Source organism: Eptatretus burgeri, unplaced genomic scaffold (assembly GCF_056783735.1).
Source record: "Eptatretus burgeri isolate ZD-2024b unplaced genomic scaffold, Ebu_testis_v1 Ebu_testis_scaffold_3181, whole genome shotgun sequence".
Lineage (NCBI taxonomy): Eukaryota > Metazoa > Chordata > Myxini > Myxiniformes > Myxinidae > Eptatretus > Eptatretus burgeri.
In genome coordinates, this window is record NW_028225130.1 from 102162 (window position 1) to 130084 (window position 27923).

Consider the following 27923-nt stretch of genomic DNA (forward strand, 5'->3'; position numbering starts at 1 on the left):
GCGAAGTGTGCGGGGGTGGAATGGTCTTTGTGACGTGTGACTTCCTCTGTGAAGTCACATTTCATTTCGAAACGACCAACGTCGAGCCAAAAGCTTTTATTCCAGAGAACTTCAGGATCCACAAGAGTGTCCACTGGAGAACGTTCATATAAAATCTCGTGAGGTGTTCTGTACCTGGATTACCTGGATTTAAAAATCTCGTCAGGTGTTCTGTACCTGGATTACCTGGGTTTAAAAATCTCGACAGGTGTTCCGCACCTGAAGTACCTGGATTTAAAAATCTCGTCAGGTGTCCCAGGTAAATCTGTGAGTACGAATCTTATTTACTCTCTTGTTTGTTCGGCTGTGATTTTACCGAATGTGAACTCCATTGTGTGTTTGTGAGTACGATATCTCAGAAGGTGATGGACGGGTTCGGACGGACCTTGGTGGACAGGTTGGGTGTGGAACAAGGACCATTTGATGAGATTCTAGTTCATATACACATTCATATCCACACTATCAGTGGGATACAAAAGGTTACCTGTTCACCTGGTGCAGGTGTGTGTGTTTCCCCGTGACGTTCCCTTTCACCAGGTTTCCCTCTCTGAGTGATTCTCCCTTTCTCTGTTTGTTTCTTTGTCCACACAGAACTTAAGTGTTTTTCTCCACAGCTGATTATCTGATCGAGAGAACATTTTCAACACAGGAGCGACTCCTTTTGTGGAATGTTGTATTGATAATTGTGACGTCATAAGTCACGTGGGGTGGCAGACATGTTGAAAAATAGAAAAACTTTGGTCCTCTGTTTGTATCTCTGAAACTGCACCAAGGAAAAAATTTAAACTCGGCACACAGCAAGTACGCCTCTTCGGGAATGAGGGTGATTTTTTATGATGTCACAGGTGCCTTCATTATGACGTCATAATTGCAAATGTAGAATGCTCATCTGATGAGAAAAAATTTTCAGGGTCGTCTCGGAACAAAATGGGACAGAAAATTTTTTTGATGATGTCATCGGTCACGTGATTCAGGAGCCATATTGTTTTGTTTTTTTTAAACCTTCAAAAATATTCTCTGAATGGATGAACAGATCGAGGTGAAACTTTACACGTGTGACCGCCTATCCATGAGTAACAAAAGGATCACACATGTGATATCATCGGTCACGTGGTTTGGCAGCCATATTGGATTTACCCGAAAAACAATAAAAATATTCTTCTCAAGAACAGTTGCACAAATCGAGGGAAAACTTCACACAAACGTTCCGCAAGCCTTGGGGATACGAGGGTTTTCACAAGTAATTGACGTCACATGGTCTGGCAGCCATTTTGGATTGAGGAAAAATCTTAAATTATTTCTCTTGAACCAGTCGATCAATCGAAGTGAAACTTCACATTTATGATGTCGGAGTGATGAGGAATAGAGATTTTAAATTTCAATCTGATCGGACTCGTCCCCAGACATTTAATTATTGGATCTGTGTTCTTTTTTTATTTGTTTTTAATAAGATTCACTTGGCTGTGCTTGGATGTGTTTGAGGGAAGAGGAGGAGCAGCTGAAATGTAAATCCTATCCAGGTTCCTCCTGAGGACGTCATCTTTGCTTTTTCCTTGTTTCACACAAACACCACACAAAACAACACAAACACCACACAGAACAACACAAACCCCACACAGAACAACACAAACACCACACAAAACAACACAAACACCACACAGAACAACACAAACACCACACAGAACAACACAAACACCACACAAAACAACACAAACACCACACAAAACAACACAAACACCACACAAAACAACACAAACATCACACAGAACAACACAAACACCACACAAAACAACACAAACACCACACAAAACAACACAAACACCACACAAAACAAGTTCTGGCGAGAGTCTGCAATCTCTGATTACTCTTTTTTTCTTGTTTTCTGTCGTATTTCGATCCGTGACAGCAGACGGAGGTTGTTTGTCGTTGTTCATGTTTCTTGTTCATCTCTTATTGAGGTTGATAACTTTGGTGTGTGTGTGTGTGTGTTGGTGTGTGTGTGTGTGTGTGTGTGTGTGTGTGTGTGTGTGTGTGTGTGTGTGTGTGTGTTGGTGTGTGCTTCATTATTGTTGATAATGATTGTGACATCATCAGCCTGCCTTCTTGCTCTGTCTTGGAGGGAAATGCTGTGTGGAGACCGTTGGTTCGTGTGTGTACACCTGTTTGTGACTGTTCACATGTTTTATTGAAAACCAATCACTCACATTGCTCGGTGGGAAACCGAGGGTGACTTTGCCTAACATGACCGTGATCAATGAAGACCCGAATACGTTACAGTATCAATGATAATGATGAACCTCACACTTAATTTCAACCCATCTCCCCCAAATGATTTGCAGGTCGAGGAAACGTTGTGATCAGAGAGCTTGGGTAGTGGATGGTGCAACTGGCACAACCACCACAACCACCCCAACCACCATGCATAGAGGAGACCTTCAGAAAACGAAGGAAACTTCAACAGCAGCAACAACCTTTGATGAAAACCACGTGGCTTCACCAAGGAGAAAAACCTTGTTCAATAGGTTTATGAACAACATGAAGGGGTTGCTGTGTGTAAATCACAATCACACAACTGAAGGAAGTGAAGATGAGAAGGTGAATGAACCGAAGCAGAAGAACAAGAAGAAGAAGAAGACCCATTGTTGGGAGAAGGTAAATCCCTTGTCCCACCAATTGTGCAAACCTGAAGGTGATGATGTCATTTTGGGGAAGCCCTTGTAGAGGGTTCTTTAACAACATGTGAAATTGATCAAAGGTCACAAGTTTGTTTTTGAAGAGTTTTTTTCATCACTTCGTTTCTGATAATCATAATTCAGAGTAGACTGTGCACAATGTTAACTTTAAAAAGTTTCCCTCTGTTTAATGCAGTGATGATATTTATTGTCATATGTTCCAGCGACGACGGCACAACATGAAAATGTCGCAAGAGAGTGAGTGTCTTGAGGAGCTTAATGTTCAGACTGAACAGCTCACCACGGACCTTCAAACAACGAGCAGAGCGGTGTTCTTCATGGAGCAGGACACTGAACTACATGCAAAGCATCACCAGGAGCAGCACCATGTGTTCCAGCAGGATATTGAGTGTCTTGAGGAGCTTCATGTTCAGACTGAACAGCTCAACACAGACCTTCAACCAACGAGCAGAGCGGTGTTCTTCATGGAGCAGGACACTGAGCTCCATGCAAAGCATCGCCAGGAGCAGCACCATGTGGTCCAGCAGGAGATTGAGTCTCTTGAGGAGCTTCATGTTCAGACTGAACAGCTCACCACAGACCTTCAACCAACGAGCAGAGCAGTGTTCTTCATGGAGCAGGACACTGAGCTCCGTGCAAAGCATCACCCGGAGCAGCACCATGTGGTCCAGCAGGAGATTGAGTGTCTTGAGGAGCTTCATGTTCAGACGGAACAGCTCACCATGGACCTTCAACCAACGAGCAGAGCAGTGTTTTTCATGGAGCAGGACACTGAGCTCCATGCAAAGCATCACCAGGACCAGCAACATGTGGGCCAGCAGGAGATTGAGTCTCTTGAGGAGCTTCATGTTCAGACTGAAAAGCTCACCACAGACCTTCAACCAACGAGCAGAGCGGTGTTCTTCATGGAGCGGGGCACTGAGCTCCATGCAAAGCATCACCCGGAGCAGCACCACGTGGTCCAGCAGGAGATTGAGTGTCTTGAGGAGCTTCATGTTCAGACTGAACAGCTCATCACCACGGACCTTCAACCAACGGGCAGAGTGGTGTTCTTCATGGAGCAGGACAACGACATGCAAAGCATCGCCAGGAGCAGCACCATGTGATCCAGCAGGTGAGCAAGTTGTGGCATTCTGGTCACACCTGAGTGATCATAAAAGACACTTTCCCTTTGCCCCATATTCCGTGACAGACATGTGCATTACTCATTCATCTGCATGTCCTGTGTGTCACGTGATTTGACAGGAACAACTCCTCAGGAGGAAAGAAGATGAGGAACAGGTTCATTCTGTGAATCATTTTCTGCATTAAAATGCAATGGAGGACATAGAGGAGCACAATGAAAAGCTTGCGGTAATATTGGGAAGAGGAGAGTGGCTTAAAGAGGGACAGGGTGGACTCACTCGGGCAGTTGAGCAGGTTAGTTCCTGATGATAATTGAAATGTGAATCAAATTTAATGTGTCCTTGAGCACCAGGTTGAGATGAATAATGCTTAAATGTGGTTGGGGAAATCATGTTGCCTGCTCGTTTGTCTTCTCTTTGTTCCCGATATTCCCTTAATTAATTTTCAGGTTAAAGCCTTCAATAAACGGAACCAAGAGCAGATGTTTCATATTATCGAGCTTGAGCAACATTTGGAGGAGGTTCTGCAGACAAACGAGGATGAGAGTGAGGGTGAGGAGCTCTTGGAGAACCTTCCGATGAACCCGATCGAGCCTGCAAGAAAACAGGATTGTCCATCTTTTCATCAGGTGAGCATTCTTATGATCTCGGGGGCGAGCCAATATTACTCATTGATAATGTGTGTCCTGTGTGTCATGTGATTTTCACAGGGACAGCTCCTGAAAAGGAAGGTAAACGAAGAAGAAGTTCGTTTGCTGAATTATTGTCTGCAGCAAAACACAGATGAGGACGAACAGCAGCACAATGTAATGTTTGCTGCAATAAGCGGAATGTCTGAGTGGCTGAAAGAGGGGCAAGAGCGGGTCACGAAGGCAATCCAGGAGATTAGTTCCTCATGACAATTTAAATCTGAATCAAATTGAACGTGTCCTTGTGTACCAGGTTGAGATGCTCCATGGTGGAGGGAAATAATATAGCCTGCTCTTTTCTTAGATATAATGTCTCTTCTTCGTTCCCTCAATTCCTTTTTCGGTCAAAGACATCAAGAGGCTGTCCCAAATGCAGTCTTCACGTGTTGAAAAGCTTGAACGATGTTTGAAGAAGGCTCTGCAGGCAAGCGAGGGCAAGGGTGAGCATGAGCTCTCGGAGAACCGTTTGATGACCCCGATCAGGCCTGCAGCAAAACAGGATTGTTCCTCTTTTCAGCAGGTGAATATTCTTACGATGTTGGGGGCTCATCAACATCCTGAACGATCTGAACAAATTACTGGGTTATATTTCTGCAATAAGCTCAGAGTGGGTCCCGGTGTCCGGCCGTCCCTCAATCCGTACGTCCATGAACACTTGACTAAAACATCTGCTCACAAACTACGTGATCGATGTGGACCAAAATTGGTGTGATGCATCAGAAGAGTCAGGTCTCATGGGGATGTGCACCCCATCTGGATCCACCCCTCAAACGAGGCTGAAAAGGTGATTTTGCCTTAAAATTCAGGTAATTTATTCCAACATCTTCTCATAAACCCATCAAACAGATGCAGACCAAACTCTTCATGAAGTATCAGGAGCATGCCATCAACATAAGTTGTGCTCCCCATGACCGTAACACTTCAGGAAGGGGGCCAGGACCCCTTCCCCCGAATCCCTCCTTTTACCCCACCAGTTTGAGAAATAACCGTCAGTCCCCACGAGACTATATTTTTGTACATAGAAGTTGGACAAGTGGAATTGCTTCATCTGTTTGCAAGACGTTATCACAACACACTTCTTTTATGCTCCTTTATTTTTCCAAAAAGATTGCTCATTATGATTACCTCATTGTGAGAAGGTCTTTTGGACTATTGGCAGAGAGTACATCATTCTCTCGGAAGGTCTCTTGGACATCTGTCACTGTGCCAAGACCCAGGTCACGACAGTCAACTTTGCTCACGGTTTCACTTCAATATGATCAGTCTGTGCATTAACAGTAAAAACTGACACAATCTAACATTGAGTTCAGTCCCGGTCTCAGACATGAGGTAAAATAACAAATACTTGATGTACTGACATGTTGCCAACACGGGATGTGTTTTGCAGGTGAAGGACCTGAAGAGAAATGTGCACAATAATGTGAAACACAATCGTCTTCGGATGCAGAATAACATGATCATGTCACCTCTCATTAAGAGTGAGAAGATTGTGAAGAAGGATAGTTTAAGAGTACAACGACCCAAAAGATTGTTTGAAGCAGCAGGACGTGGAACCACAAAAGAGAAAAAGACTGATCGAAACACACAAAAGCATGAAGAGCCGCTCTTGAACGTTGTGCTCCTGCAGCAGCAGAGATTAGCCTGGGAAAGAGGAATCATTTAAAATGATCTGAGAATATGGTAAGTGACACATTCCGACAATCACTGGACATCCCCATGTCCTTGGTTTCCCTTGGAGTAATCCGTGTCGGAGTAATCCGTGTCGGCGTAATCTGTGTTGGAGTAATCCGTGTCGGCGATGGAGTATCCTGGTAAATCTCTTCACACCATGTTACAATGTATGCTTTCTCTGACTGTCGTTGAACAGTCTGACTGTAGTCTGAACAGCTATTCACAAATAATTGATGTCACATGGTCTGGCTGCAATATTGGATTGAGCGAAAATCTTAAACAAATTCTTTCTCTTGAACAGCTTCATCAATTGATGTGAAACTTCACAATTATCGAGGAGTGATGTGAATATCGATTTTAAATTTCAATCCCATCAGACTGGCAGCCAGAATTATTTAATTTTTTGATCTGGGTTCTTTTTTTATTTCCATTTAATAAGTCCCACTTGGCTGTGCCTGGGTGGGTTTGAGGGTGGAGGAGTGGCAGCTGAAATGTGAATCCTATCCAGGTTCCTCCTGATGACTTCAACTTTGCTTTTTGCTTGTTTGGGTTCCTTCTGATGACTCCAATGCAGGACTGTACCAATTTGGTCTTCCTTTTGATTTGAATTGAATTTTTTTTAATGTAATTTAAACATAAAACTGGCTTTGGTTGGAGGATCACTTGAGGAAGGGAGATCTGCGCTGGGCCGCGCTTCACGTGTTGTACAGCTCGAATGACGTTTGAAGGAGGGTCAGCAGGAAAGCGAGGGCGAGCTCTTGGAGAACTGTTTGTTGAACATGATCAGGCCTGCAGGAAAACAGGATTGTCCGACTTTTCAGCAGGTGAATATGCTTACGATGTCAGGGGCTCATAAATATTATGAGAGATCTGAACAAATTATTCGGTTATTTCTCCAAAATAAGCGCAGAGTGGGTCCCAGTGTCCGGCCGTCTCTTCGTCCATTAACAATGAACTAAAACATCTCATAAACTACCTGATCGATATGGACCAAATTTAGTGTAACGCATCAGAACAGCAAGGTCTCATGGGATTGTGCTCCCCCTCCAGCACCCATTTACAGGGAGTGAAGGGGGGGTTTGCCCCCAATATTGGTGTTTCATTCAAAAATCTTCTTCTCGGGAACCGACAACCGCATTCAGACCAAACTGGCCAATGTGCATCGTGACCATGCCCAAACTTAAGTAATGCTCCCAACGGCCATACCTCCCCCTGGAAAGGAATTTAGAATTAGGTTCAGTACCGGTCTCATACACCAGGTTAAACAACAAATACTTGATGTTCTGACGTGTTGCCGAGTCAGGATGCGTTTTGCAGATGAAGTATCTGAAGAGAAAAGTGCACTTCAGTGATGGAAAATGCAATCGTAGTCGGATGGAGAATATAGAGGATAATGCCACCTCTCATAAAGAGGAAGAGGATCATGAAGAGGGAGGAGAGTTTTTGAGCACAATGGCCCAAAAGGTTGTTTGAAGCAGAAGGACGTGGAGCCACAAAAGACTCTCTCCAACACATGAAAGCATGAAGAGCCGCTCTTGAACGTTGTGTTCCTGCAGCAGCCGAGATTAGCCTGAGCAAAGAGGAATCATTCAAAATGATCTGAGAATACGGTAAGTTACACATTCATTCAATCACTGGCCAGAGCGAGTATCCAGGTAAATCTCTTGACACAATGTTACAATGAATGCTTTCTCTGACTGCAGTTGTCTGCACACAGCTTATATCCAAAAAAAAGGCTTCAGTTAGGAAGGATAAGAATGGAGTAACAAGTCAATGAAAAAGTAAAAATCACCAGTCCAAGCATTATATGGTGGTCCAGCAGGTGATCATGAAGTGACAGTCTGGTCAGACCTGAATGATCAGAAAAGACACTTTCCCTTTGCCCCGTATTCCATGCCATACAGTAAACCCTAAAATATCGTGGGAGTTTGGTTCATGGAAAATGGCGCGATCATGAAAACCGCAATCGTGGAAACAAAGCGCCATTGGGAAAAGGGGTGTTCGGTTCCTGGACTTCGAGAAAATATAGAGGAAGAACAGCAGCCAAAAATAAACACATCACAATTGAAATAAACATGTAAAATAAATATAAAAGCATGTTAGCATTCAAATAAACATGAAAATAAAATGAATACAGGATAAAACTTGAGGGGGAGCACTCGGTAAAGTGCAAAACCTCTGCCGCCAATACTGCAAGGTCACTCAAGTGAACCTGATATCCTATTCATTCAATTTGACGTCAACAGTGCTCACAGAGTTATAGTTTGCAACTTTCCCTTTTACTTTTAACTTTTACATACTCAATCCATTCGTCATTACCTGATTCCTTGAGACAGAAATTGATTTTACGTGGGTATATCCACCTGAAGTTCGAAAATCAACCGCAATTATAATTTTGGCATGGTTTTTGTTGGAAATCACTTTTAACTTGTACAAATGCAAAAAAAATAAAAAATCGAAATTTTGTTGAAAAAAAATTTGCAAAATTTTTTTTTCTCGAACAATTTCTTTTGGGGGGGAGGGTTGGAAATCACTCAAAACATGTAGAAAGGCAAAATAAAGAAATCGAAATTTTGTTGAAAAAAAAGTTGCAAAAATTTTTTTTCTCTTACAATTTTTTTTGGGGGGGGGCGGGGGTTGGAAATCACTTAAAACATGTAGAAATGCAAAAAAAAAAATTCAAATGTTTTCTCAAATTGGCCGCCATAGTGGCCATATTGGATTTTGGACCAAATCCAAAATCTAATGGCATGATCCTTGGACCATACCTAATCCCCCACCAAGTTTCGTCGAAATCCGTTGAGGAGTTTTTCCGTAATACTGTTCACAAACAAACAAACAAACAAACAAACAGAAAGGGGTGAAAACAGTAAGCTCCGATCTTCGATGGCGGAGGTTAATAATAGAAACCTGACAGAAAATGTTTAAACATCAAAATGATGACAGGGAAAACGAAATATGGTATTTAATGTTGATGAGTTCATGTACTGACATCTTGTCTGCTCTGAACGTCTCTTCCAGGTGGAGCAACTGAAAAAAATGTCCTGCAGTGGAAGGAGAGACAATTCAATCGGATGAAGCTGGAGGATGATACATTTAATCTGTTAATATATTTGATATGATCACATTGGTGTTTGTACTTATTTTCTGTTAATAAATTAATAAACCTGATGGAGATTGTTGCTCATTGATATGCTGGAGTTAATAACACCATCTCTCAATGGTGAAGAATCACACGAATTTTCTTTTCAAACGTCTGGTATACGGATCTGGATCTTCAACAAAATGGAATCTGTTCATCCTTGTTCCACACCAAACCTGTCCACCAAATTTCCTCTGAATCCATCCAGAATTTTTTTGAGATGTCCTCACAAACAAACAAACAAACAAACAATCAGGAGGTGAAAACATAACTCCATCCACCTTTCGTAACAGAGGTTAAAATTGAGAAACTATTACATCCACATCTTCACCAAAATCAAACCAATTTGTCCTTCACAGACACCCAACCAGTTCACCAAGTTTAATCCAAATCCGTCCACAGATTTTTGAGATATTGTTTTTGGCCCACTCTCTCTCTCTCTCAACAGTGAAGAATCGCTTTTAAAATTCTCAGATCTGGATCTTCACCAGAATCTCATCAATTCGTCCTTGTCACACACCGGACCTGTCCATCATGTTTCGTCCAAATCTGGCCACAAATTTTTGATATATCCCGCGAACAGAGAGACGGGTGAAAACGTAAACTCCGTCCACCTTCGGTGACGGAGGTAATAAATGGTGGTACTTATTTTACAGAAAATCGGTCCACCCCCCTCCCCCCCAATCAAAATGATGAACTCGAACGGGCACTCAGTAGAGCGCTTCCCTTCGCCAACGCTGCATTTTGCCCCCCCCCACAGAAACCGTTGATTGTGAGGGTATTTAATCCCATACCACATCTGCCATCTCATATGTGTTATGATGGCTTAAAAACATTAAATTTCCTGCTGTTTGACACTGATTCACGTACATTGTACAATTTCTGTATGAACTCCCTGACCTTTTTGGGTGTCGGTGTCAAGTCAATCTGATGACAACTGGTCACATTATAAGAAATAAGTTCAGTGACACCCCGCTCCCCCCCCGCCCCAATTCTTTAAACTCACCAATAAAGTCACTGTCAAATATTACACATCACAGGATAGGGAATTGAATTCTAAACATTTTGAGTCTACTTACATGCAAATTGTATAAGAATAGACCGCGTTATGATAATAAGGTCGTTGACCCCCCTGACCTTTGACCCAAACCGCGAACAAAGGTAATGACGTCATTGTGTCATGTTGTATATCACAAGATTGGGCATTGAATTCACAACATTTTGGCATTGGTTGCATGGAAATTGGATAAAAATCGACCGCACTATGGCAAAATGACAATTTTGACCTTTTCATGACCTCAACCTTGACCTTTGTACTCTTAATTTTGTAATTGGTATTAGAGTGTGGGGAACAGAACAGTCAACATTTTGGTGTTGGTTTCATGCAAATCGGATAAGAATTGACCGTGTTGTGACTAAAACCGCACATTTTGCAATGTCGTGACCCCCCCTGACCTTTGACTCTCAACCGCTAATAAGGGTTATTATTATTACGTCATTGTGTCATGTCACATATCACAAAATGGGGCATTGAATTCTGAACATTTTGGCATTAGTTGCATGCAAATTGGATACAAATTGACCGCGCTATGGTAAAAAGACGATTTTGACCTTTTCATGACCTTGACCTTGACCTTTGACCCGATCGCTCCAAAAATCTAATCAAATGGTCCTCGGATAATAACCAATCATCCCACCAAATTTGCTGCGATTCAGTTCAATTCTTTTGGAGTTATGCGAATAACAAACAAACAAACAAACAAACAAACACACATATTCACAAATAAATAAATAAATAAACAACGATCAAAACATAACATTCGCAACAAAGTTTGCGAAGGTAATTCGAAAATGTTAAACACTATTCTTGGCACGAGGCATGCACAACACCGCGGCCCACGGATACTGCACGGCGCTAATCAACTGATGACATCACAGCATCAGCATTCAAAATGCTTTTGCATCATCAGCTTTTGCATCGAAATGCTTTTGCATCATCAGCTTTTGCATCGAAATGCTTTTGCATCATCTTTTGCATTTTGCATTCGAAATGCTCATCTCGGAAAATCGTCCAAACTTTTTGATTCATGATCTGCCACGTGTCAAATTCTCCGGGAAAACACAATTTCTGGGGAAAAAATACCATTTTCCGGGAAACTGTGCCAACAAATTACAAGCCAACCGTGTTACAAACATCACCGAAGGAGCAGTACATTGATATGTTCGAATTATTTCACCACCAGACACAAGTTTTGATCCCTTTTCAGTGAAAAATAACACTTATTCTGAAAAATGTGCAGTAGCTGCGTGCCTGAACTTTGACCCCGATGTGGACTCCCAAGATGATGAGCGAAAATTCTGAAAAAAAAATGAGAAATGTTTTTTTCATGTATTCGAACACATCTGTCCTATCGCCGTTATGTTTTTCAAACTTTCGCAAAAAAGGGGGCGTTTGGTGCACCCTACCGTGGACGCCAATATTTCGACCGTGTGGTTCGTGTCTTTTTGTCCAATTCCAATTTACCTAATAAGCCGCACGGTCGAGCTACCGGGAAAGCCACACCCTCAGCAGGTTTTGTCTGAACTGAGTCGCTGTTACCGACTCAGATACGGCGTAACCGAGCGGGAATTAACAAAGCTGCGCCGGCCCAAATAACAATTTACGGCACAATCGGCCTCCCTAATTCTCAAGCCTGAACCATACTGGGTCAATGAAAGAAAACACAGACAACGAACTGGAACATTTAACAGTTATTTATTTCTAAAAGGCAATTGGGAGGGGAACACAGAGCAGACTTAATCACAAATATAAATGCAGGCAAATGTACAATGGCAATCACTTAACAGTTTTACTTACAAGACTGGCCACAGATGGACACACACACCCAAAATAAATGGTGCCAACTGGCCTTTATTCGGACCCTCCAGCCGCGGAGGATAGGCAAGCTGGGGGGTTAGAGTTAGGTTGGGTACCTGGCCGCCTCGTGCAGTTTTACCGACTCGCACTTGTGGAGCTCGGAGTCCGTGGAAGGGAACGGGGATCCCCAGCTCGAGCGCTTCAACACAACCACGGTGGGACTCGAACCCACGAACCAGAATCCAACGAGCACAGCCAGGATCCTACGAACGACCCGGCCAGCCACGGAGGATGACCGACGACCAGGAGAGCCCAGCAGACCAGAAGCAAGGAACGACCTCCAAGGAACCAAGGAACCCCCCCAGATACAGCTTGCGATCATTGTTATCCCTCCCCCGTGTGGGGTGGATGGATCCGCTCTCCGGTAACTCGCCTCCGGACGGGTCCTTTTCGGGTGTCATGGTGGCCAGCCGCGATTGGAGGAGGGGCATGTCAGCGTCTCAGTGCTCCTCCCCGAGAGAGGCCCTGTTGTCTTCTCCAGTGTCGACAGGGGAGGCATTCTTTTTTTGATGGGGCGGAGTCAGAGCTCCGAGGCGAGGGGCCTCCGCCCACGTCCGGAGTCAGAAACACGTGCGTTATCGCGCCATGGTGTGAAGTGAAAGTTGGGCGGGTGAAGCGCTTGTTCGCCCGCAGAGTGGGAGGAGGAGTGGTGTGAGGGTTTTGTTTGCGTTGGTAGAATTAAAGATGTAAAAAACCTGACGATAAAAGAAACCCACAGCCCACACATGAAATTAACCCATTCGACATCGTGGAGAGATTCAATCTATCCACATATACTAAACGAAATAACTAAACTTTGGGGCAACTGCATGTGTGAATTTGAATGGTTTCCAGATTCGGAACAATATGACGAGGGAGATGGCTCTGATTTCATGTCTGGCATTGAGGATCTCCATCCATTGTTGGGAGAACACATTCTGAAAGTGTTCCGTTTTTGTTTTGTTTCCGGTTTTTGTCATGGGGAATGATGCATGCCGGGAGATCAAGGCATCGTCGGAGACATGAAAGACCCAAATAATATCAGACATGGTGTATATTTCCTCCACTGATTTTAATAAAGATATCTCCCGCATCATCAAAAAATAATTTTTAATCGTGATTTACATTATTTGATCGCTGATCCCGAATCCAGGCCGAAGAAACCGGAAATTGCTGCATTGAATGTAAGAAGAATTCTACGTTCGCTTCTCGGCTTTGCCTATTCCATGTTACAAAACATGGAGTGAATAAGTAATTAGTAATTAGTAATTACCATCCGTGTTACAAGGTCGGGGTACAAACACTAACACACACCATGATAACATGTTGATAACACCTGAACACCTTGATCCTCAGGTACAGGTGAACATGAACAATGTAACTCTTGTTCCCCAGATAAACACTCACCCTGATAGTTATCCCCATGCGGGGTATGTTTATCATCATTTTCATCCGATTCCCCTTCACACTCCGTTTCTCCCCTTAAATGGGTCTTGGTCGACCTGTTGATGATAATCCGTGAAAATAGAACCATACACGGATCACGTGATTAATGTACATATGTTATTAAACACGGAGACATGAAGTAAAGTGTAAGATCTTTTCCAGGTGATGTTCTTACCTGTGGTGGCGAAACAAGCAGCAGGGGGCGGGGAAGGTGGTGGTGGTGGTGGTGGGACCGCGCAATGCATGCTGGGTACAGAGCTTCGTTGTTGCCCCTGCCCGGTTTGTCCCGCTGTGTGATTTTTCAATCCAGTCGATTTCTCCCCGAAAGTATCGTCCATTGTTCGTACACACCGGGTGTTTGGAACAAGATAATGAATTAATGTTTCTCAGGTGTGAAAATTTACCAACATGAGACAAAACCGTTGTCATGGAAACGTTAAATCAATCCTGCGGCCTACCTATCTTACAACACCATGTGTAAACTCGGTCGGTCTACACACCTGGAACTTGGGGGAACAAATGATAAAGGGAAATTATCATCATTCTTAATCATTCCTCACCCACGTGACCCTCTTGTACATGGCGCCAAGACCGCCGATTATCCCGGAGTTGGACCATGTACGTCATTAAACAACAACAACAACAACAACAACAACAAGAAGAACAACATGATGACGTCGATCGTAAATTATATCGTGACGTGACCAATCACCTCATGACGACCTCTCCACCAAGGTTTGAAAACCTCGAGGATAAAACTAAATGTTTAAAGGAGGAAACCTTGAGGTTTCCAAAAAAACGAGTTTGTAATTACACCTGCGTGTCGGCATGATGGGGTGAAGGAATGAGTGAAGGAATGAGTGAAGGAATGAGTGATGGAATGAATGAAGGAATGAATGAGGAATGCATGAAGAATGAGTGAAGGATTGCGTTAAATTAACGTTCGAAATACCAAAATGTTTTTTTTTTTTTTTTTTTTTTTTTTTTTTTTTTTTTTTGTATACCTTGGTCGAGGCTCGTATGAGAGCTAACACACAACTCACAGCAAGGAGGCATGAGACAAGAGGGGCGGGAGTGGAAGGGACAAAACAGTGGGGAACAGACACATTAGGTGAACTGTGGAAGGGAGTGGGATGGGGGGGGGACGGGGAACATGGGGAGGGGAAGATGGACATTAAAGGGACTTTCAGGAAGGAAAGCAGGAGAATTGAAGGAAGTGGGCTTGGGTGGATTATCGGGGGTAGAAAAGATCGAGGATTTGGATGGGGGAAGATAAGAGGTGGTGGTGAACAGCTGTTTTGAAAGCCTGAAGGGAAGAATGGGAAAGAATAGAGTGAGGAAGTTTATTCCAAAGGCGGGAAAAAAGAGGAATGAAAGAGTGAAGATGAGCAGTGATTCGTGATTTTGGTAGTTTTACCAGAAGGGGAAATGTTCATCCTGACTCGGCCTCCATCAGCTTCCAGCGGAGGAACAAATAAACACACAGAATAATTCCCTCCTGAAGTATCTGGAGATTCTCGTTTTGAACAGTGACGTCACGTTTTTGACGTCATGAACGATGGAAACAATTGTGAAGGTGAACAACAAACAACAACAGCGAAGTGTGCGGGGGGGGGGGGTGGAATGGTCTCTATGACGTGTGACTTCCTCTGTGACGTCACATTTCATATTTAAACGACCAACGTCGAAACAAAAGCTTTTCTTCCAAAGAACTTCAGGATCGACAAGAGTGTTCACTGGAGAACGTTCATATAAAATCTCATGAGGTGTTCTGTACCTGGATTACCTGAATTTAAAAATCTCGACAGGTGTTCTGTACCTGGATTACCTGGATTTAAAAATCTCGACAGGTGTTCTGTACCTGGATTACCTGTATTTAAAAATCCCAACAGGTGTCCTGGTTAAATCTGTGAGTACGAATCTTATTTACTCTCTTGTTTGTTCGGCTGTGATTTTAGCGAATGTGAACTCCATTGTGTGTTTGTGAGTACGATATCTCAGAAGGTGATGGACGGGTTCGGACGGACCTTGGTGGACAGGTTGGGTGTGGAACAAGGACCATTTGATGAGATTCTGGTTCATATACACATTCATATCCACACTATCAGTGGGATACAAAAGGTTACCTGTTCACCTGGTGCAGGTGTGTGTGTTTCCCAGTGACGTTCTGTTTCACCAGGTTTCCCTCTCTGAGTGATTCTCCATTTCTCTGTTTGTTTCTTTGTCCACACAGAACTTTAGTGTTTTTCTCCACAACTGATTATCTGATCGAGAGAACATTTTCAACACAGGATCGACTCCTTTTTTGGAATGTTGTATTGATAATTGTGACGTCATAAGTCACGTGGGGTGGCAGCCATGTTGAAAAACAGAAAAACTTTGATCCTCTGTTTGTATCTCTGAAACTACACCGAGGAAAAAATTCAAACTCGGCACACAGCAAGTACTCGTCTTCAGGAATGAGGGTGATTTTTTTATGATGTCACAGGTGCCTTCATTATGACGTCATAATTGCAAGTGTAGAATGCAACATCTGATGAGTATAAAAAAAAATTTCAGGGTCGTCTTGGAACAAAATGGGACAAAGAAAAATTTATTGATGATGTCATCGGTCACGTGATTCAGCAGCCATTTTTTTTTTTGAAACCTTCAAAAATATTCTCTGAAATGGATGAACAGATCGAGGTGAAACTTTACACGTGTGACCGCCTATCCATGAGTAACAAAAGGATCACACATGTGATATCATCGGTCATGTGGTTTGGCAGCCATATTGGATTTACCCGAAAAACAATAAAAATATTCTTCTCAAGAACAGTTACACAAATCGAGGGAAAACTTCACACAAACGTTCCGCAAGCCTTGGGGATACGAGGGTTTTCACAAGTAATTGACGTCACATGGTCTGGCAGCCATTTTCGATTGAGGGAAAATCTTAAATTATTATCTCTTGAACCAATCGATCAATCGAAGTGAAACTTCACAATTATGATCTCAGAGTGATGAGGAATCGAGATTTTAAATTTCAATCTCATCGGACTCGACCCCAGACTTATATATTTGTTGGATCTGTGTTCTTTTTTTATTTCTAATTCATTAGGTTCACTTGGCTGTGGCTGGATGTGTTTGAGGAAAGAGGAGGAGCAGCTGAAATGTGAATCCGATCCAGGTTCCTCCTGATGACGTCATCTTTGCTTTTTCCTTGTTTCACACAAACACCACACAAAACAACACAAACACCACACAAAACAACACAAAACAAAAAAACACTAAACAAAACAACACAAACACCACACAAAACAACACAAACACCAAACAAAACAACACAAACACCACACAAAACAACACAAACACCACACAAAACAACACAAACACCACACAAAACAACACAAACACCACACAAAACAACACAAACACCACACAAAACAACACAAACAGCACACAGAACAACACAAACACCACACAAAACAACACAAACAGCACACAGAACAACACAAACACCACACAAACACCACAAAAAAACAACACAAAACAAGTTCTGGCGAGAGTCTGCAATGTCCGATTGCTCTTTTTCTTGTTTTCTGTCGTATTTCGATCCGTGACAGCAGACGGAGGTTGTTTGTCGTTGTTCACGTTTCGGGTTCATCTCTTACTGAGGTTGATAACTTTGGTGTGTGTGTGTGTGTGTGTGTATGTGTGTGTGTGTGTATCTGTGTGTGTTGGTGTGTGTTTGTTGGTGTGTGCTTCATTATTGTTGATAATGATTGTGACATCATCAGCATGCCTTCTTGCTCTGTCTTGGAGGGAAATGCTGTGTACAGAAGCGTTGGTTCGTGTGTGTACACCTGTTTGTGACTGTTCACATGTTTTATTGAAAACCAATCACTCAGATTGCTCGGTGGGAAACCTAGGGTGACTTTGCCTGACATGACCGTGATCAATGAAGACCCGAATACGTTACAGTATCAATGATAATGATGAACCTCACACGTAATTTCAACCCATCTTCCCCAAATGATTTGCAGGTCGAGGAAATATGGTGAGGAAACGTTGTGATCAGAGAGCTTTGGTGGTGGATGGTGCAACTGGCACAACCACCACAACCACCCCAACCACCATGCATACTGAAGACCTTCAGAAAACGAAGGAAACTTCAACAGCAGCAACAACCTTTGATGAAAACCACGTGGCTTCACCAAGGAGAAAAACCTTGTTCAAGAGGTTTATGAACAACATGAAGGGGTTGCTGTGTGTAAATCACAATCACACAACTGAAGGAAGTGAAGATGAGAAGGTGAATGAACCGAAGAAGAAGAAGAAGAAGCAGAAGAAGAAGAAGAAGAAGAAGAAGAAGAAGAAGAAGAAGAAGACCCATTTTTGGGAGAAGGTGAATCCCTTGTCCCACCAATTGTGCAAACCTGAAGGTGATGATGTCATTTTGGGGAAGCCCTTGTGGAGGGTTCATTAACAACATGTTAATTTGATCAAAGGTCACAAGTTTGTTTTTTAAGAGTTTTTTTCATCACTTCATTTCTGATAATCATTGCACAGAGCAAACCGTGCACAGTGTTAACTTTAAAAGTTTCCCTCTGTTTAATGCAGTGATGATATTTATTTTCATATGTTTCAGGGACGATGGCACGACATGAAAATGTCTCAGGAGATTGAGTGTCTTGAAGAGCTTCATGTTCAGAATGAACAGCTCACCATGGACATTCAACCAACGAGCAGAGTGGTGTTCTTCATGGAGCAGGACACTGAACTACATGCAAAGCATCACCAGGAGCAGCACCATGTGGTGCAGGTGAGCAAGTTGTGGCATTCTGGTCACACCTGAGTGATCAGAAAAGACACTTTCCCTTTTTCCCCATATTCAGTTCCAGACATGTGCATTACTCATTCATCTGCATGTCCTTTGTGTCACGTGATTTGACAGGAACAACTCCTGAGGAGGAAACAAGATGAGGCACAGGTTCATTCTGTGAATCATTGTCTGCAGCAAAATGCAATGGAGGACACAAAGGAACACAACGAAAAGTTTGCAGCAACAAGGAGAATAGTAGAGTGGCTTAAAGAGGGGCAGGACGGACTCACTCGGGCAGTCCAGCAGGTTAGCTCCTGATGATAATTGAAATGTGAATCAAATTTAATGTGTCCTTGTGTACCAGGCTGAGATTCGTTGTGGTACAATGTGGTCGGGGAAATCATGTCGCCTGTTCGTTCCTGTGATGTTCTTTGTCTTCTCTTTATTCCTAATATTTCCTCAATTCATTTTCAGATCAAAGCCTTCAACAAGCGAAACCAAGAACAGATGTTTCATGTTGTCGAGCTTCAGCAACATCTGGAGGAGGTTCTGCAAGCAAACGAGGGTGAGGATGAGGAGCTCTTGGAGAACCTTCCGATGAAACCAATCGAGCCTGCAAGAAAACAGGATTGTCCATCTTTTAATGAGGTGACTACTCTTACGATCTCGGGAGCGAGACAATATTCCGAGTGTGATCGTAACAAGTTATTTTGTTCGGAGAACTTGGACACATGGAATTTCCTTCATCTGTTTCCTGGGTGTGATCGAAGCGTGCTTGTTTTATACTCATTTATTTGTGCAAACACGATTACTCATTGATCATGTGTGTCCTGTGTCACGTGATTTTCACAGGGACAGCTCCTGAAAAGGAACCTAAATGAGGAAGAGGTTCATTTCCAGAATTATTGTCTGCAGCAAAATACAGATGAGGGCGAACAGCAGCACAATGTAACGTTTGCTGCAATAAGCGGAATGTCTGAGTGGCTGAAAGAGGGGCAAGAGCGGGTCTCAAAAGCAATCCAGGAGGTTAGTTCCTGATGATCATTTAAATCGGAATCAAATTGAACGTGTCCTCGTGGACCAGGTTGAGATGCGACATGGTCGAGGGAAATGCTATAGCCTGTTCGTTTCTGTGATATACTTTGTCTCCTGTTTATTCCCTCTCTTCCCTTAATTCATTTTCAGGTCAAAGACATCAAGAGGCTGTACCAAACGCAGTCTTCACGTGTTGAAAAGCTTGAACGATGTTTGAAGGAGGCTCTGCAGGCAAGTGAGGGCGAGGGTGAGCGTGAGCTCTCGGAGAACCGTGTCATGACCCCAATCAGGCCTGCAGGAAAACAGGATTGTCCCTCTTTTCAGAAGGTGAATATTCTTAGGATGTCGGGGGCTCATCAATATTCTGAACGATCTGAACAAATTACTGGGATTTATTTCTGAAATAAGCTCAGGAGTGGGTCCCGGCGTCCGGCCGTCCGTCTATCCGTACATCCATTAACACTTGAGTGAAACATTTTACAAACTACGTGAGTGATAGGGATCAAATTTGGTACGATGCATCAGAAGAGTCAGGTCTCATGGGGATGTGCACCCCATTTGGATCCGCCCCCTCAAAAGAGGCTGAAAAGGTGTTTTTTTTCCTTAAAATTCAGGTAATTTATTCCAACATCTTCTCAGAAACCCACAAACAGATGCAGACCAAACTCTTCATGAAGTATCAGGACCATGCCATCAACATAAGTTGTGCTCCCCATGACCGTAACACTTCAGGAAGGGGGCCAGAACCCCTTCCCCCTAATCCCTCATTTAACCCCACCCGTTAGAGAAATAACCGTCAGTCCCCACGAGACTATATTTTTTGTACATAGAAGTTGGACAAGTGGAATTGCTTCATCAATTAAATGGATTAAATGGTAAAAACTGACACAATCTAACATTGAGTTCAGTCCCGGTCTCAGACACGAGGTAAAATAACAAATACTTGATGTACTGACATGTTGCCTCCACGGGATGTGTTTTGCAGGTGAAGGACCTGAAGAGAAATGTGCACAATGACGTGAAACGCAATCATCTTCGGATGCAGAATAGCATGATAATGTCACCTCTCATAAAGAGTGAGAGGATTGTGAAGAAGGATAGTTTAAGAGTACAACGACTCAAAAGATTGTTTGAATCAGCAGAACGTGGAACCACAAAAGAGCAAAAGACTCATCGAAACACACGAAAGCATGAAAGGCCGCTCTTGAAAGTTGTGCTCCTGCAGCAGCAGAGATTAGCCTGGGAAAGAGGAATCATTGAAAATGATCTGAGAATACGGTAAGTTACACATTCCTTCAATCACTGGACGGAGTGAGTATCCTGGTAAATCTCTTGATTTACCATGCATGCCTCGTATTCCTGGTCAGGCATGTGCATCACTCATTGATCATGCATGTCCTTTGTGTTACGTGATTTGACAGGAACAGCTCCTGATGAGAAAACAAGACGAGGAACAGGTTCATTCCGTGAATAATTTTCTGCAGCAAAATGCAACTGAGGAGGACATAAAGCAGCACAATGTAAAGCTTGCTGCAATAAGTAGAATGGTTGAGTGGTTGAAAGTGGGGCAAGAACAGCTCACAAAGTCACTCCAGCAGGTGAGTTCCTGATGACAATTTAAATCTGAATTAAATTGAACGTGTCCTTGTGTACTCGTAGTTCAGTAGATGAAGTCAACATTTCACCAGAATCGTTCAAAATGTGAAAAAGTGCGAAAACTGGTACACATGACGACTTTTATCTGCTCTTTCAAATAAGAGCAGCACACACATGATCAGACTACAATTACGGCCGCCATCTTGAGTTTCAAAGTGGCCACCACCGAAAACTATTTTTACGATATCTTGGTCACAAAGTGATATCTTGGTGTAAGCACTTGAATAAAGAGTCCAATTCAATGTTTTCACGCATAAGAAATCCAATAAACACACTTATAATGCTCCAATTTCAGTCTTTCTGCTTTAAAATCGAAATGAGACCCTTTCATAAACAACTAAATACTTAAAGTGTTTGCTCCATGTTTGATATCTAAATGTTATGAGCGTGTGGAAATGGCTTTATCCAATTTAATTTTCAATATAATGTTTTAAAAGGTGTTATACTTCTCAGAGTCTGTCTGTCATTCACTCTGAAACTATGGTCCGTGGTCGTTTCAGCTGTCAGTCGATCCATGCGTTCCAGAGAACATCCCTGTGCGTGGGTCAATCACGATCACTCTTTGCATGCATGAATATGATCTGCATTGCAATTGATGCACTAAAAATCAGTTGCTGTCTGAAAATAATGAGATGTATGCATGTATAGATGTGTATAACCAGAAATATATGTTGTAAATTGTAATGGTGGTGGACTAACATTTTTTCCCCATTTTTCAGGACATTTGATACGGTGATTCCATTGCACTGACATGCGATAACGATGTCCAAAAAGCGCAAGATAATCGATGCTGGTGAAGGTGCATCTTCTTAAAGACAATGCCCAGAGAAAACAGCCTTGATTGACTGGAAATTGTGTGCAATTTGCCAACAGGACACCGAAGAAAAGCTTGTTAATCCCAGCATAGCTAAATATAGAGGAAGTGAGAAAGAATGCGACGACAAACGATTTGCTGAGAATATTTTGGAGTTTCATCAAATTGATGCCTTTCCAGAGGATGCCTCGAATCATCGACGAGTTTGAGAATTCATTTGGAATTACTTCCACAAAATCTACAGAGCACCATGATCAGGGACAATCCACTCAGTTGAAATTTTCCCAACATGTCAAAGCTGTGGTTGCAACATTTGAAGAATTAGGTAATCCCTTCACAGAAGATACAAATGATCTAAACGTGCTGGACACAAAGGAGGTGATGACAGAAGGTGCAATCTTTAGGCTGAGGAAAGTGGAAGCAAATGGGCAGCCAAAATATGACACATATGCTGCTGAACGCTTGGAGCAGCGAGTAAGACCAATTTCAGACATCATACCAAAGAACAACATGGCTCCCTTCCACAAGACTTCACCCTCAAAACACTCCAGAACATCACAGCAAATTAGGATTCTGAAAAGCAACTGTGAGTTGTTTGGCAGAATGTACATATCTTGTCAGTCCTGAGAAGGGGACATGGATGAATTCTTCAGTCATGAAAACCAGGGATCACCACCTTCTCTATCAGGCATGGGTGAACTGAGGCAGTGTACTAAATCAGACCTTATTGGACGTTTCAACAAGCTGGCTACTAGTACGGCTTCTGAGTGTGGTACACCAGAGGTAGATGCCAAGATTCTCGATGGATCTGTTATAGTCAATATGCTGCTTCCTAAGTCCTGCTCAACATTCGGAGACTATGCTGAAAATGTGTTCTTGCCTTATGTACTGAGAAATCTGCAAAACACAAAACGTCTGGATGTTATATGGGATCGGTATATTGACAACAGTTTGAAGAGTTCATCGAGAAAGAGGAGGGGAACGGGGAGCCGCATTATTGTCACAAATTCTACGCCAATTCCACAGAACTGGCAGAGCTTTCTTCGCGTGGACCAAAACAAGAGTGAGCTGTATCATTACCTGTCACAGTGCGTCGCTAAGTTATCCACACAAGAGAAGGAGCTATATAGCACACAAGATGCCAATGTCATCTCTTCCCAAGAGTGCAACATAGAATCTTCTCTTGCTCCATGCAACCATGAAGAAGCCGATACGAGGTTATTCTTGCATGTTCTCCATTGTGCACAAAATGGCCATCACAGAATACTGATCAGGTCAGTCGACACTGACGTTGTTGACCTTGCAATTGCCATATATCACGCTTTATCCCTTGACAAACTATGGGTTGCATATGGAGTCAAGAAACACTCCAGGTTAATACCGGCTCACACGATTGCAAACAGTCATGGTGAAAATAAGGCCAAAGCTCTTCTGTTCTTCCATGCCTTCACTGGCTGTGACACATCGTAGTCATTCAGTGGTCTTGGGAAGAAAACCGCTTGGGACACCTGGACCAATTTCCCTGATATAACGGACACTTTCTTGAGTTTATCCCAAGAGCCTTCATCAGTCTCAGATGAGAATGTGTGTCAACTGGAAAGGTTCATCATACGTCTTTCTGAAAGAACCAGTGAATGCACCAAGGTGAATCAGGCAAGGAAGCTTCTGTTCGCAAAAGGAAGACAAATAGATCGCCTACCCCCCCCCCCCCCCACAAAGGCAGCCCTCACGGGACATATCAAGAGGTCGACATACCAGGCAGGACACATCTGGGTCCAAGCACTGATATCTAAGCAGCAGTTACCAAGCCCATGTGGCTGGGGTTGGATGAAGAACGACATTGAACCTTTCTGGAGAGCACTTGCTGAGGCGGCCAAATCCTGTACAGAGCTGATCAAATGCGGCTGCAAAAAGACATGCAGACCACCATGCAAATGTTTCTGTGCATCTCTCCTGTCCACTGAACTTTGCCATTGTGCAGAAACTTATCAGACAGATTGAAGTCAGAACTGTATCTCGACCAGATGAACTATACTTGGGACAGTGTGTATGTCATTTTAAAGCAGAAAGACTGACAATAGAGCATTTTAAGTGTGTTTATTGGACTCCTTGTGTGTGAAAACATTGGATTAGAGTTTTAGACTCTTTATTCATTTTGCTCGGTCTCTTGGTGACCGAGATATTGTAAAAAAAAATTTCGGTGGCAGCCATTTTGAAATTCAAGATGGCGGCCATAAATGTATTCTGATCAGGTGTGTCCTGCTCTTACATGAAAGAACATATAAAAATGGACATGTGTGCCAAATTTCACACTTTTTTCACAATCTGAACGATTTTTCTTTAATCTACTGTACATTAGGTTGAGATGCTCCATGGTGGAGGGAAATAATTTTCTTTGATATAATGTGTCTCTTCTTTGTCCCCTCTATTCCCTGAATTCATTTTTAGGTCAAAGACATCAAGAGGCTGTGCCAAACGCAGTCTTCACGTGTTGTGCAGCTCGAACGACGTTTGAAGGAGGCTCAGCAGGAAAGCGAGGGCGAGCTCTTGGAGAACCCTTTGTTGAACATGATCAGGCCTGCAGGAAAACAGGATTGTCCGACTTTTCAGCAGGTGAATATGCTTACGATGTCGGGGGCTCATAAATATTATTAGCGATCTGAACAAATTACTCGGTTATTTCTCCAAAATAAGCTCAGAGTAGGTCCCAGTGTCCAGCCGTCTGTACGTCCATTAACACTGAACAAAACATAACATCTCGTCATAAACTACCTGATCGATATGGACCAAATTTAGTGTAACACATCAGAACAGCAAGGTCTCATGGGGTTGTGCTCCCCATCCAGCACCCATTTAAGGGGAGTGAAAGGGGGGCTTGCCCCCAATATTGGTGTTTCATTCAAAAATCTTCTTCTCAGGAACAAACAACTGTATTCAGACCAAACTGGCCATGCGGCATCGTGACCATGCCCAAACTTAAATTGTGCTCCCAATGGCCATATCTCCCCCTGGAAAGGGGACCACGGCCTCCCTCCCGTAATCCCTCATTGTGATCACAGCATACTTGTTTTATGCTCTTTTATTTTTGCAACTACGATTGCTCGGTCTGTTTGCCTCATTGTGATTTGATCACTGTGAGGTCTTTTGGACCACTGGCATGAAAATACATCATTCTCAAGGAAAGTCTATTGGAGATCTGTCACTGTGCCAAGATCCCAGATAGCGACAGTCATATTTGCTCACAGTTTCACCTCAACATGATCAATCTGTTCAATAACAGAAAAAACTTAACACAGTTTAGAATTAGGTTCAGTACCGGTCTCATACACCAGGTTAAATTACAAATACTTCATGCACTGATGTGTTGCCGAGTTGGGATGTGTTTTGCAGATGAAGTTCCTGAAGAGAAATGTGCACTTCAGTGATGGAAAATGCAATTTTCTTCGGAGGGAGAACAAGAGGATAATGCCACCTCTCATAAAGAGTAAAAGGATCATGAAGAGGGAGGCGAGATTCAGAGCACAACGGCCCAAAAGGTTGTTTGAAGCAGCAGGACGTGGAGCCACAAGACTCTCCAACACACAAAAGCGTGAAGAGCCGTTCTTGAAAGTTGTGCTCCTACAGCAGCAGAGATTAGCCTGAGCAAAGAGGAATCATTTAAAATGATCTGAGAATACGGTAAAGGCCCAGTCATACCTTGACGTTTTAGCCAGCAATGGCAACGTATTAAAATGTATGTAAAACGCTGGCTTACGTTGAACTTTTGATGTTTTTTTTTAAAGATTCGGACGTATTCATAACGACTTGGTCTTATGCGCAACATATTAGTCATGGACACAGAACGTTTCGTTGTGTTATTGATAACTTATACCAACGAATGCTGAACCTGTTGTCGGCGTTCACAACCTATGCCCAACGATAGTTTAATTAGGCATATCGCTGCACGTATCGCCGACGATGACGTGGCATAGGTTATGAAAAGGCTGCCGCACAACGATTCAAATCATAACCACCGCAGAAATGGAAGTGTCAACATCGCAGTTACATCGCAACAGTTACAGTTACAAGACAGCTCTGAGATAATGATGATGCTGCTCTGGGGTGGGGGGGGGTGGAGGTCAGAGAGATGTGGATGGAGAACTTGTCATGGCTGTTGGATCATCAGGAGCACGACAAAGCCCACTGCTGCATTGCCACACAGAATAAGGTTTAAACGGTCCTGAGCCATCTTGATTCAGAGCAGATCTTCCCTGCTTGGAGAGGAGGTCATGAGATTGAATCCTCCTCCGAAATAATCCCATTTCTTCGGCGTTAAAAACTGCTCCAGCGTAAACCCCTTCATCTCTGAGTTCCATGAGCCACGGTTGAACTGAAGCCTTCGGTCCCTGGTGCCTCATGGAAACGTTGGGAAATCTGCAATGAATTCTCCTCTATCACCGGTCCACTCAGTGTGAGTAAATCCACAATGGTGCATTTTTTCTGTTTGGTCCTCAAACCAAACATCAAGTGATTTTTCCATCCTTTCAATGTGAGGATCACGGGACTGGAATGAACCTTTTGTACTTTGCTGGCAGGAACCCTTGCACTGATATTTGACTCATATTTACACACAGTTGATTCCTTGATCCCGTAATGGCAGCCCACAGATGCTGCATTTTCACTTCTTGCCAACGTATCCAACAACTCGATCTATTCGCACAATGTCATCACCTTTCTCTGCCTTTTAGGATGATTAGTTTTGTCCATCATTTTGTGTTTGAGCGCCATTATTAACTGATTAACTGTTGTGTCGACGAGATCATATGGATGTAGTGTTACAGGATCTCTGTATGTCATTTCCTGTTCGACGATTCATTATTATTAAATGTAGCTTCGTTCCCGTATGATGATGTGATTACGACAATTAACGGTGCGTGAGAAATAAGAAAAGGCTCAGAATGGGAAGTGATCATACACACAGACACAATGAGTCATCTTCGTTCAAAAACCGCGATTGTCGAAATTAAACACCACGATAACTAAAATTTATGATCTAAATGAACTATATTGACAGCCATTGTGATTGTATAACAATGAAAGGGCTTTTGGACAAGACAAGTGGGGAAATGGCAAATCATTCCCTGGGAAAGTCAGGTGGACATCTGGACCCATGCCCGTGCTATTTTATTTCTGAAATTTTTGCTCCAGCTCTGTCAACCTAAGCAATAATAATAGAAACCTGACAGAAAATGTTTCAACATCAAAATAATGACAGGGACAACGAAATACGGTATTTAATGTTGATGAGTTCATGTACTGACATCTTGTCTGCTCTGAACGTCTCTTCCAGGTGGAGCAGCTGAAAAAAATGTCCTGCAGTGGAAGGAGAGACAATTAAATCATGTGAAGCTGGAGGATGAGAGCATGATACATTTAATCTGTTCATATATTTGATGTGATTACATTGGTAGTTGAACTTATTTTCTGTTAATAAATGAATAAACCTGATGGAGATTGTTGCTCATCGATATGCTGGAGTTAATAACACCATCTCTCATGGGTGAAGAATCACAGAAAATTGTTTCTTTTTTTAAACCTCTGGTATACGGATCTGGATCTTCACCAAAATGGAATCTATTCATCCGTGTTACACACCAAACCTGTCCAAAAATTTTCTCCGGATCCATCCAGAATGTTTTTGAGATGTCCTCACAGACAAACAAACAATCAGAGGGTGAAAACATAACTCCATCCACCTTTCGTGACACAGGTTAAAATTATCTATAACATCCACATCTTCACCAAAACCAAATCAATTTGTCCTTCACGGACACCCAACCATTTCACCAAGTTTAATCCAAATCCGTCCACAGATTTTTGAGATATTGTTTCTCTGTCTCTGTCTCTGTCTCTCTCTCTACAGTGAAGAATCGCT

The 27923-nt window shown here is 42.8% G+C and overlaps 4 protein-coding genes across 13 annotated transcripts in view; 3 read left to right on the plus strand and 1 right to left on the minus strand.

Moving 5' to 3' along the window:
- Positions 1-27496, plus strand: LOC147006389 (uncharacterized). 4 transcript variants are annotated; one of them, XM_085868933.1, is made up of 11 exons: positions 1-298; positions 17726-18087; positions 18331-18504; positions 18637-18810; positions 18979-19152; positions 19357-19530; positions 19690-19866; positions 20525-20817; positions 20961-21137; positions 24458-24622; positions 25400-25609. In XM_085868933.1, the coding sequence occupies exons 2-9, from the start codon at positions 17737-17739 to the stop codon at positions 20971-20973; spliced, it is 1530 nt and encodes a 509-aa protein (XP_085725059.1). In that variant the 5' UTR covers positions 1-298; positions 17726-17736; the 3' UTR covers positions 20974-21137; positions 24458-24622; positions 25400-25609. The 4 variants fall into 4 exon arrangements, with proteins under 4 accessions (XP_085725059.1, XP_085725058.1, XP_085725060.1 ...); XM_085868932.1 differs by lacking the exon at positions 1-298 and adding an exon at positions 14307-14435; XM_085868934.1 differs by lacking the exons at positions 1-298; positions 25400-25609 and adding exons at positions 15318-15609; positions 27339-27496.
- LOC147006388 (uncharacterized) overlaps positions 1-27923 on the minus strand; it is a 98844-nt gene that overhangs the window by 38968 nt on the left and 31953 nt on the right. For 4 of the 7 annotated variants that reach the window (XM_085868952.1, XM_085868955.1, XM_085868951.1 and 1 more), the window contains exons 1-4: positions 13876-14129; positions 13662-13756; positions 9209-9260; positions 7617-7786 (exon numbers count right to left, since the gene is read on the minus strand). The exons of 1 other annotated variant lie outside the window; for it this stretch is intronic. In XM_085868952.1, coding sequence (XP_085725078.1) covers positions 7617-7786; positions 9209-9260; positions 13662-13756; positions 13876-14129 — 571 coding nt within the window. Of the gene's footprint in view, positions 1-7616; positions 7787-9208; positions 9261-13661; positions 13757-13875; positions 14209-27923 lie in introns of those variants that run through there. 2 more of the 7 variants (XR_015054872.1, XR_015054876.1) reach the window with 2 other exon arrangements.
- LOC147006390 (uncharacterized) lies at positions 2550-4110 on the plus strand. Its single transcript, XM_085868946.1, has 3 exons — positions 2550-2691; positions 2936-3846; positions 3978-4110. The coding sequence occupies exons 1-2, from the start codon at positions 2566-2568 to the stop codon at positions 3836-3838; spliced, it is 1029 nt and encodes a 342-aa protein (XP_085725072.1). The 5' UTR covers positions 2550-2565; the 3' UTR covers positions 3839-3846; positions 3978-4110.
- LOC147006391 (uncharacterized) lies at positions 3983-9387 on the plus strand. The gene is made up of 4 exons (XM_085868957.1): positions 3983-4151; positions 4306-4485; positions 5933-6225; positions 9238-9387. Exons 1-3 carry the CDS (start codon positions 4050-4052, stop codon positions 6206-6208), a joined length of 558 nt encoding a protein of 185 aa, XP_085725083.1. The 5' UTR covers positions 3983-4049; the 3' UTR covers positions 6209-6225; positions 9238-9387.

Bases quoted from the DNA above. Each gene is read 5' to 3' on its own strand.
- LOC147006390 (XM_085868946.1), top strand. From the start codon at position 2,566: ATGAACAACATGAAGGGGTTGCTGTGTGTAAATCACAATCACACAACT. The intron at 2,692-2,935 runs GTAAATCCCTTG...CATATGTTCCAG, and splicing joins AGACCCATTGTTGGGAGAAG to CGACGACGGCACAACATGAA.
- LOC147006391 (XM_085868957.1), top strand. From the start codon at position 4,050: ATGGAGGACATAGAGGAGCACAATGAAAAGCTTGCGGTAATATTGGGA. The intron at 4,152-4,305 runs GTTAGTTCCTGA...ATTAATTTTCAG, and splicing joins TCACTCGGGCAGTTGAGCAG to GTTAAAGCCTTCAATAAACG. The intron at 4,486-5,932 runs GTGAGCATTCTT...TGTGTTTTGCAG, and splicing joins ATTGTCCATCTTTTCATCAG to GTGAAGGACCTGAAGAGAAA.
- LOC147006389 (XM_085868933.1), top strand. From the start codon at position 17,737: ATGGTGAGGAAACGTTGTGATCAGAGAGCTTTGGTGGTGGATGGTGCA. The intron at 18,088-18,330 runs GTGAATCCCTTG...CATATGTTTCAG, and splicing joins AGACCCATTTTTGGGAGAAG to GGACGATGGCACGACATGAA. The intron at 18,505-18,636 runs GTGAGCAAGTTG...GTGATTTGACAG, and splicing joins AGCAGCACCATGTGGTGCAG to GAACAACTCCTGAGGAGGAA.